General features: G+C 42.4%; 1 protein-coding gene across 2 annotated transcripts; it reads right to left on the bottom strand.

Annotated features, from left to right (window-relative positions):
* Positions 1–1,786: 1,786 nt before the first annotated feature.
* Positions 1,787–10,590, bottom strand: TMEM141 (transmembrane protein 141). Of its 2 annotated transcripts, XM_075185402.1 has the most exons (5): positions 10,490–10,589; positions 10,124–10,190; positions 7,177–7,260; positions 3,315–3,422; positions 1,787–2,174 (listed from the first exon to the last, which is right to left on the bottom strand). In XM_075185402.1, exons 1-5 carry the CDS (start codon positions 10,535–10,537, stop codon positions 2,101–2,103), a joined length of 381 nt encoding a protein of 126 aa, XP_075041503.1. In that variant the 5' UTR covers positions 10,538–10,589; the 3' UTR covers positions 1,787–2,100. The 2 variants fall into 2 exon arrangements, with proteins under 2 accessions (XP_075041503.1, XP_075041504.1); XM_075185403.1 differs by lacking the exon at positions 3,315–3,422 and having other exon boundaries at positions 10,490–10,590.
* Positions 10,591–11,251: the final 661 nt, after the last annotated feature.

An 11,251-nucleotide genomic window follows, 5' to 3' on the forward strand; every position in this document is an offset into this window, starting at 1 on the left:
TTTTTTTAAGGTGAATCACAGCGTCCCACCCCAACAAGCAGGATAAACATTCCCTTATACTAATTGTCTAAGTTGGCCATGCCTGGGTGCCTTCTTAAGAGCGATACATATTACCAGGTGAGTCCACAACATTGAAAAAGTTACAAACAAAGGGCCTGATTCGTTAAGGAACTTAGGCAAGAAATTTCCCACTTAAGTCTCCTGGACAAAACCATGTTAAAATGAAAGGGGTGAAAACTAGTTTTCTATTTTGCACGTAAGTTAAATACTGTCTGTTTATGCATGTAGAACACAAATATCAACTTTACATTTCAGTGTATAAATAAGCTATAAAGTATTTGTGTGCTACTTTACTGGACAATGGGTAATATAGTCAGAGTCTGCAAAGTATTGGTTATAGGAATCTAAGTTATGTGAACCCTATCACTATGGTAAAAATGAGTAAGACGTGTAAAGTGCAGGGTTAGAAAGAAAGTCTTTGATAACTAGAAAGTGCTCACTGGCTCCCACGAATGAGGCCACAGAAGTCACCGGAGGAGGAACAGAGACGGCATAAGCAATGACACTTGGGGCTGGATTTACTGAACTGCAGGTTTGAAAAAGTGTAGATGTTGTCTATAGCAACCAATCAGATTCTAGCTTTCATTTATTCAGTGCACTCAACAAAATGACAGCTAGAATATGATTGGTTGCTATAGGCAATATCTCCACTTTTTAAAACCACAGTTTAGTAAATATACCTCTTGAACTCTGTTAGTCCAGCAGCTGAACGAAGACGGTTGCAGTAGATTTTCCAACCAAGTAGATCTGTACTTGATGTGATGGCACTTCTTAGAACTACTCTGTCATTTTTCTTCTGTTTTACATCTGTGAGAAAAGGATTGTGAGGGAGGCTGACACAGAGCTGATCTAAACTGCAGCCATCTCTAAGGCAGGACACACACTACAGGTCTTTCATCCGATTTTTGGGCCAATCACACAATGAACAACCGTTTTGCCAATATCGCATTAATGTGTACACTGCAACAATGAACGATTATCGCTCCAAAGCTCATTGTATCGTTTCATTTGATTTTATAAAAGGACTAAAAATCTCTATAAACTATGTCGTTCCAACCCTGCACTCAGGACCAGCAGATCTCTTTGGAATGTGCAGAGTCAGAATCATTTCGGCCGATGGTTATGACAGATAAAGAGCACAGATCTTAAAGTAAAGCTTGTAAAACGTGTACAGTGTGTACACAGGATTCAGCTGCTGATCGGGACTTTCATTCGTTGTTAAAATCATTAACGATATTGCATTGGGAGAAGTTTTCTGTAGTGTGTACCCAGCCTAACTGTCCTCCGCATGCTTCCTGGTGCAGTGCCCCCTACACTTTCCCTCCTCTCCGTAGAACCTTAGCAATCATTGCTACTCTTATATACTGACCATATATATAGTGCACGCTGATAATAACGTAGATGAAAAGGAGATTCCCTCCCTCCGTTTACTGCCAGTGTCAGTGATTGTCCTCCTCAAACACAGACTATGTGAGGAAGTGATATTACAATAACCAATACGTCAGGAAAGCGATAGCTGCACTGGGTATGGGATACAACGGAGAAGTAGTCAGGTGACAACATTGTCTCCACCACCCCTAGAGCATTTCTGTGAGACTTGAGCGTCTCACCTCGTGGTAGGAGTGGTGACATACAATGCAACCAAACTTGACAGACATGACGCATCTCACGCATACATCACACAATGATCACATTCAAACAGAGGACATGTGCTGGAGGACAAAAATATTTAAATACATATATTTAGAGTCATGTATTAGAGTCAATACTGCATAGAAAAACACAATTGCACAAAAATATATTCAATTGTAATTTGTGTTTAAACTTCCTGGTCACCTCCTCTGGCAATGCATGGTACAGGATATCCTGGTATTTTTTACATTGGGGACTTTCTATGAAGGGGAGACAAGGTTTCCAATAAACAATGAGAACACGTATTATGGATTGTTTTTCACCTTCTTTTGTCATTCTCACGGAACAAAGACTGTTATCATTCTACTGGAGGAAAGTCCCTGGTTTTCTGGTTGGGTTATTATAGATTTATTCAACCTTGTCCCCGTATTTGTTCCTCTTTATAATGGATTGTGTTTCGGTATCCGACGTCTGCTGTACTCCTGAAAAGGAATAGGAATAAGATTATTAATTACTAATAATGCGTCTGTTATTAAAGGCCGACTCGCCCTCGTTAAACAATCTCGCCCCCTCCTTATTTTCTCACGGGATTGAAATCTCAGTGCAAAAAGATGATCACTCCGTCGACCCGGAACAGCTTCCTTCTCTCCTGCTAATAGGTCCAGTTTCTGACAGGCAGCCATGTTGTTGAAGCCCGGCCACCTGTAACCTTCTCATATATGCAAATAGTACATGGGAAAATGGCATCAATAACGGGGTGTCTGAATCCGACTTCTCTTAGTAGGAGAGGCGAGAGGAGACTGGAGGATCTCTGCACCGAACTATAAACCTGTTTCCATATCTTAATGAACTTCACACTGAACTCAATTTTAAATTGTGGGTATTAAATCAATAATATCACCCTAAAACTGTGATTTTATAAGAATATTCAAAACACCCTCATCAAACTGGCAGTTTAGTTGTTCTAGATGAATGGAGCAGTACAAAGATAGATATTTTTAGTTAAGAAAACACATTACTCATGTAATCCCACTGGGGACATTAAACAATTTAATTGGTCATCTGCAAAGAAATGTCAGATAAATGCTCCAATTCCCGGTTACAGGACTTTTTCAGGCTGCACCCACTCTATGGAATTCTCTCCCTCGCACAATAAGACTTTCCTCTGGTCTACAAACTTTGAAGCGTTCTCTGAAAGCCCACCTCTTCAGACAAGCTTATAATATTCCTCAACCACCCTCTTAACCTCACTACATTACCCTATTACCACCCGTTACACAATTTCACACAAGACAACTACCCCCTGACCTACATTGTTGTGTGACAGGATCATTTAGCTTATGAGTCACTTTTACCTTTGCAGTCTGGCTGGGACGAAATGCCAAATGTAGACTTAACCTCATGTGTCAAACTCCCATTGTCCTATAGATTGTAAACTTGCGAGCAGGGCCTTCTCACCTCTTTGTCTGCTTTACCCAGTTTGTTTATTAGTTTACTGTGTTTGTCCCCACTTGTAAAGCGCTACAGAATATGTTGGCGCTATATAAATAAATGCCATTGGTTTCTCGATTAGCTGATACATGACATGTTAGATGACAGACTATGCACATTTATACCAGCACCTTTGTCGTGTAACTGCGGAGCCTGTTCCGTCTCCAGGTACAGCCAGCGGTTAGCGCACTTCTCGGTTTCAATCTTGGTCACGGTGTAACTGGCCACCGACCCTGTAACTGAAATCAGACCTCTATGATTGTCTTCTTATGGTCGGTATTTCAGATCTGAGGCCTCTTTACAAAGTGTCAGATTGTTGTTTCTGGATTTAGGGAGATTTAGTATGTGTGACAGATTTAGATTCGGGAGGTGGGAGACTTCAGTGTAAAAATCATCCTGCCCCTAATTCTATGCTACATGCAAAAGCAGTTCGGATTTTACCTGCCTGCAAAAATAAATAAGTTGCCTTTGCTCCCCTGCATTGCAACGTAGTTTGCCCAGGTCTTTAGCAAGATCTGCCCCTAACTCTAAGTGGGACCCATTATGTTTATACATGTCCATTTAAAGAGTTGCAGAAGAAAGGCCGTACAACACCATCAGCATCTTGTGTGATTCCTACATGTGATCTGTGGTTCTCCGGATGTGAATAAGCCCTACAGGAATCTCTGCTTTAAAATCTTACACTAATCGTTACTTTTTTAACCCCTTTATTCTGGAAATAATTTGCCTGTTCAAACCAGACCTGTATTATCCCACTGAACCAAGGAAGGAAGGATTATGTCTTCCCCCTAAGATTTCTGGGTAGAGATATACAAATTGCTCCTTACTTGCTTTTGTTTTCAGAACCACAGGCTTTACATCATAGATATAGCCAGAGATACAGTAACTCATATTCGACTAGGGCAGCACAATGGCTCATTGGTTAGCACTCCTGCCTCACAGCACTGGGGTCATGGTAATTCCCAACCATGGCCTTATCTGTGTGGTGTTTGCGTGGGTTTCCCCTTGGTGCTCTGGTTTCCTCCCACACTCTAAAAACATACTAGTAGGTTAATTGGCTGCTATTAAGTTGACCTTTAGTCTCTCTCGGTCTGTGAGTGTATGTTAGGGAATTTAGACTGTAATCTCCAATGGGGCAGGGCCTGATGTGAGTGAGTTCTCTGTACTGCGCTGCAGAATTAGTGGCGCTATATAAATATCTGATGATGATGAACTAGCATACAGCTGTGCTTGGGGAGTACCTAACCAGAGCACCTATTACGGTTAGTAGGAGGCTTAATTCTTCACTGTAAATACCTTCTGTTATAACAGGGGCAGGCAACGTTTTTCTCTTTGGGTGCCAGACATTGAAAATTACAAACCAAATAACGCCACCAGCGTACCAAAAATTTACAAAAGTAATAGATGAGCACTACAAAATGTTAACGGGTTCCCTGTCCTTCCTATTTTGAAGCTAGTTTGTTCAAGTTAGGTTGATAACGCTGCAGTCACCTACAAGTTATCAGACAGCTCAGGGACAGAGGCGCAGCGTGTCTTTGGATCTTGCATGAATGCAGGCGGGGAGGCTGTGTGAGGACCCCGACTCTGGGAGAGGTGCTGGAGTCTTATCCCTGAAGGGAACATGAACACAGACTCTCCAACATGGGCAGGCAGAGACTAGGAAACCACAGGCTGAAATTCAGTGAGAAGCCCCATACGCTGATACAATACATCCCACAGGATGCTGCCACGCTCTGTGAGGGAGGAGATGAAAGACAGGATCGGGTGCCACTCAAAACATCCTCAATTGCCACCTTGTGGCGCATCTGCCGAGGGTGGCCTACATCTGTGCTATAAGACTGTTCTCTTATTACATTATCTAGGCTCCTCTTAACACACTTAACTATAACAGTAATGGATGCACTATATAGGCATAGGCAAACCGAGGGGGGGGGGGGTTTCTTAGTGCCTGGAAACCCACCTCCAAGCCTGGGGCACTGTATAATTGAGGTGGCTGGACCCTTCCCCCTGCTTCCTACGGCTCTGCTTGAAAAGAGAGAGCTGCGTGCACCTAACAGTAGTGCACGCAACATTGCCCATGTATATTATGGGGATTGGAAGAGTTGGAGAGCAGCCAAGCACTGTCTAATATTATAGCTACGTCCCCCCATGCATGCTGGTCACGCCCACAGGCGGCGTGGTGTGGGAACCCCCCCTCTAAAAATCCTGCGTTTGCCCGATAGGGAACATACAATCACTAAATAAAATCAATAATTATTTTCATACAGAAACTTCTAACCTTGAATTCAATGGGAAAAGAAAAGATCATTGAAATCAATGGAACAAGGAAAAATAATATACTTAAATATTTATTCCGCATGTTTTCACTTCACATTTTTTTTTTGCTAACGTCATTTTATGGCAATGTAATATTTATTTTTTTCGGTCCAATTCATTTTATTTGTTTATTTGGAGAAAATGGCAGCTGGTTCCCCTATCAGGTTCCCATTTTTAATTGATTTTTGTTTAGTTTTCGTCAGTCGTAAACTGACTTTATAACTTAGGGGGAAATTACAGAGAGCTGTATTGACAACTTTGGTTATCTCAACTGAGAGCATGTAAAAGCCGTGTAATGCTTTATACATAGGGTGAATTTAAGTAGGTGGATTTAAGTGTGGTGAAACAGCAACTAGAAAATAAAATAACAGAAACATACATCATTCTCTGTATAGGTCTCAGAGCGTTAATGCTTATCACTGATCATCCCACTTGTAGGCTGGGGAAGGTGGTGATGTCCTTTGGGTAAGAAGGATTCATGCATAGAACAGAGGGGTGGGGAACATTTATGTGGCTTAGTGGTTAGCACTTCTGCCTCTCAGCACTGTGGTCATGAGTTCGATTCCCAACCATGGCCTTATCTGTGAGGAGTTTGTATGTTCTCCCCGTGTTTGCGTGGGTTTCCTCCAGGTGCTCTGGTTTCCTCACACACTCTAAAAACATACTGGTAGGTTAATTGGCTGCTATCAAATTGACCCTAGTGTGTGTGTGTGTTAGGGAATTTAGACTGTAAGCTCCAATGGGGCAGGGACTGATGTGAATGAGTTCTCTGTACAGCGCTGCGGAATTAGTGGCGCTATATAAATAACTGATGATGATAACCACAAAATAAAAACCATTTAGTCATCACATTTCCAACTGTTCTTAACATGACTAAGCCGAAGGCAACAGCAAGGTCACTGGAAAATTGTGTGTTTTTTCCTTCTCTCCAAATACGTATTACATTTTTAATGTTAATTTAAGTGTCAGATATTGGCACTTGTTAATTATATGGGCACCACTCTTGAGGAGGCGTTATCCTGGTGTATTACCAGCATTTTGGAGGATTTGGGCACCACCCAATCACACTGTCCTCAGTCACCCTCAAGACCCCGTTTGTCACTTCCAAAGTCACGTTGACGGCTGCCACTACAGCCGTCGAAAACTGTGATTGGTGACTCCTGAGTGCAGCTCCCGAGTCCCGCAGCTCGGCAGTAAAACAAGGGACCGGTACTTAAACAGCTGGCGGGCAGCCACAGCCGGGGCCCACATTATAAGTGCAGCCCCATATAAATAACAGGGACCCAAATATTTGTTTTATTTTCTTCTCAAGGGCGATTGTCTGATACTAATTTACCTGCTTGGTTTGTAAACAAGAAGGGACACACAATTCAATAAATTAAAGTTGTGCAAAGGTGAGAAACAGATTTCACAATCATTTTTTTTTTTAAGAACAAATCTTCTTTTCGGTTTCTCAGTTCCGTTAAGCGACTACACAGTAATTCAGCAGAATCTAATATAGCGGAACAGAATTAAAACTTTTGAAGTTTGTCCTTATTTGAAATAAATACTTAGAAAAAGGGAAAGTCATGAAGGTTATCTGATAACGCTGGGAAGGGCCAAACATATGTGGGATGTTTCCAAGAACCACTGCCAAAAAGCACACAGTGACTTATCAGCATCCGTTTATCGCCTTACCCACGGACAGGAGTATTTTCCACTGCAGAGGATACGGCAGCCTTTTCCCCAACACAGTCTGGATCAGCAGTGCCCCCCCTGTGCCTGGTAACACAAAACGTGAAAACGTTAACAGAGGGTAAAGACTGAGGGCTAGATTTACTAAGCTGCGGGTTTGAAAAAGTGGGGATGTTGCCTATAGCAACCAATCAGATTCTAGCTATCATTTTGTAGAAGGTACTAAATAAATGAAAGCTAGAATCTGATTGGTTGCTATAGGCAACATCCCCACTTTTTCAAACCCGCAGCTTAGTAAATCTAGCCCTATGTGACTAAGAAGTTATAAAATGACATTTAGTGGATGCGCATACCAACCACAAACTGGGAAAAAGTTGGAGAAGATAGATGTATTCCCACCAATGCACCAGTTGATTAAATTGCCTTTACATGCACCGATTCGAGAGACTGTCCTGTGGACTCTCTTTGAACCGATTCCAGGACAGTGTGGTGTCGCAACACCAGAAGCAGGTGTGCATGGCATTGAAGGGTGTTTTGGGGAGGGGGAGGAGGGATGCGGGTTGCCCAACACTTCCGTAGAGAGGCACAAGCCCCTGGGAGAATGTGGTCCATCCCAACATGACATAGCCACACACCCTTTTCACTCATTGCAGGGGTATGCACACACATCGTTCCAATTAAATCAAATACAAAAATTGGGAGTGTCACGAACGCCCAGCCTGTCCCAGATACAGCAATCTGAACAGCGGGCCGTGACTGGCGTCACTTTATTCACTCAGCAATGAATACACCTTTTCTGCCACCACAAAGGATTTATTATGGTGTCCTTACGTTCACCAAAACCACTTATTAATGTTTCACACTTAAATCACAGACATGTAGCATGAGCCTCCCTGGGCTTCGTAAATTCACAAAGAATCATGGAGAAAATGCTAGATTAAATGTATTTTAATCCGAAAAAAAATTTCCAAGGCTTAGTTACAAAAATGTTAATGACAAGACATACAATAAATTGCACAAATAAGTTTCAGAAATAAAATAGGAAATAAAACCAGAGTCACCACTTACTAGTTAAGACTTAGGGCTAGATTTCCCAAGCTGCGGGTTGGAAAAAGTGGGGATGTTGCCTATAGCAACCAATCAGATTCTAGCTGTCATTTTGTAGAAGGTACTAAATAAATGAAAGCTAGAATCTGATTGGTTGCTATAGGCAACATCCCCACTTCTCAAACCCGCAGCTTAGTAAATCTAGCCCTTGGTGTGTAAGGAGACACAACTGAGAAATATTGGACATTTCAGTCTTGATAGACCCCCCTCATGAAAATGCACACATTATTGTCTAAGGAAGAAGATTTTAAACCTTTTTCCATATAGCCCTCACCCACCTTTGGAGTTTAGCTGTCAATAAGTACAGATTGATCTCAAAATGTCACAGGGCAAAGTGAGCTAGGGATGTCCTGAGATCGGGAATGTTCACAGGACCTTGAGTTCTCACCTCTTCTCGTTTTGCTTGGCTACATGGTTTACAACTTTGGGGCTTCAAACTCCTCAGAGATGCCTATCTCTCCCTGGTCTGGCTAATTTCAACAGATTATTGACACTTGTATAGGTTCAATCTCATGTCATCTAGCAAAGCACACATTGATATTACATTACAAGTTTACATCCAATATACATTGTCATCCCTGATTATTACAGGAAAATAACAATAATACATCGTCACATTGAGGTATGAAGAACGGACATTATGTTAGTTATTATTGGTGGAATAATGTATGAATCTAAACTTCATTATTGCAAGATTCTCTTAATACCGGCATGCTATAAAATTAGTATTTATGGGAGTGGATTGTTTATTTATAAAAACAAACCACAAAAAGCAAATTCAGTAGCCATAACATGATAGGGTTGTAATACAAAAACATCCAACCAGACAGCAGGGCCATCTTAACAACATTATGGGTCCTTGGGCAAAGCAGTGCACTGGGGCCCCTACCTACCTTCTGGTTCCCCTCCCCCTCCTTGTATCAGATACTGTGTCTGTGTCCTCCATTATTATTCTATTTGTCCCCTTCCACTTATCTTGCTATCGCTTTCTTTACTTTTCTTCTGTTTTCTTTCTCTCACGATTGCTTGTCCGTCACATCGTGGCTCCTCCGTGCTGCGCTGCTCACTGAAAATGTTGGGCGTGATTTCATCACTACATTTCGTGCGAGTGCAGCACGGAGGAGGGGAGCAGGGAGGGATTCGGATCACTATTGCATGACTGCAAAAAGGTAAGGTTTTGTTTTTTGTTTTTATTACTTCAGAGCCCTGCCTATGGGGCCCCCATGCCCGAGGGGCCCCCAGGCAGTTGCCCAGCATGCCCAATGGAAAAGACGGCCCTGCTACACAGTACTGCACATACTTGCCAACTCTCTTGTAATGTCCGGGAGACTAGCGCATTTTGCGAGAGTCTCACGGACTCCCGGGAGAGTATAACAATCTCTCGGATCTGCCCACTTCCTAGTGAAATAGGCAGAATTAGGTCCAAAACGCCGCAATTCACCGGGAATCGTGGCTTTTGGGGCCACAATGACGCAATTTTCGAAGCCCCACCCCCTGTACGCCCACCTTCCCCAGCAGGCTCCCGGCTCATACTTGCCATAAGTTGGCAAGTATGGTACTACATATCGTTAATATTCATACTTCGCAGCAAAGAGTGCTTGAAAATTATTTTAAAATCATTGCAAGTATGAGCATTTGCTGCAAAGTCATCAGTTCTCAAGCCCTCCGCAGTCCAGGTTTCATTGATATCCCTGTTTGAGAAGAGGTGACAATCTGTGCCTCAGTCATTTTTGAATGGCACAAGCATAGATATCCTTACAACCTAGACTGCTAGGGAAGAGGAATTGAGGTCTTTTTTAGTGTTATTATTTTCACATGAATGGTTACATAATGATGTTATTACCTGAAATGAATGTGACTACACCCTTCATAAAGGCTTGTGACTGACAGGAGGTGTATCCCGGCAAGCCCTGAAAGAAATAACAAATTAATTCACCATCCCTGCCCAGTGAATCACTGACACTCCTGCAATGCTGCAAATTCATTTACTTAATTAACAAACACTACTCAACTCTGCCCAAAACTACACATGACAAGCGGCGCCATTGTTTGGACTACAATTCCCAGCATGCCCCAGCAGCTTCTGGTAGGCAGAAGATGATAGAACCTGTAGTTCCACAACGCTCGGAGTACCTAAGCTCGTCCTACAATCAATACACACAAACTGCTGCTGACAAACACCACCACACAAGTTACTGCTATCACCCACTGGGTGTTTCTGGACCAAAGCTTCCTTCAGCCTGCCGGACATGTTCATGGTAATCGGATGCTAAACACTTCCTGGTTTCGGCGTCAGGTAACCTTTACCTGCAGCGCCACCAGCAGGAGTGGAGAAGTCATTGCAGGGATGTCAATGTCTTCTTATTCAACAGAATATAAGTCTACAGTATTGTGTGAAAAATAGATGAATGGCCGGGTGATCTCCTCTTTCAGTTCAGCTGTGCCCCGGTTTGTGGGTAAGGCTAAAGCAAAGTATATTGCATTGGTTGAATACATATGCATGTCTAGTAATAAAAATATGTTATAAGTCAACACACCTCAAAAGTCAAGATGATACATTGTATACATATTGAAAAAGAAGCAATCGAGTCCACTATGAAATATTTATTATATAGTGCAGGATTGGCCAACCTGTAGCTCTCCAGCTGTTGTGAAACTACAAGCCCCAGCATCCTTTGCCAGTACATTGTCAGCCGATAGCAGCAGGGCATGCTGGGACTTGTAGTTTCACAAACACTTGGAGAGCCAGACCAGGCCTGATATAGTGACTGAGGTGATTTAATCCAGGGAATTGTTAAATATTTGAAACGTATCAACATATTGCTGTTTGTATATTGTATGCTGTTTGTATAGTTAATTATAGCAATGATGTGAGGATTAGCCTTATAGGGTGTATAAAAAGGGGTGTAGCCCCCCCCCCCTCTCCCCAAAACGTTGAACGTCACAATACCCACCTGTCTAACAATAAACC

The sequence above is a fragment of the Mixophyes fleayi genome, chromosome 9, assembly GCF_038048845.1.
Source record: "Mixophyes fleayi isolate aMixFle1 chromosome 9, aMixFle1.hap1, whole genome shotgun sequence".
In the NCBI taxonomy this organism is placed as follows: Eukaryota; Metazoa; Chordata; class Amphibia; order Anura; family Limnodynastidae; genus Mixophyes; species Mixophyes fleayi.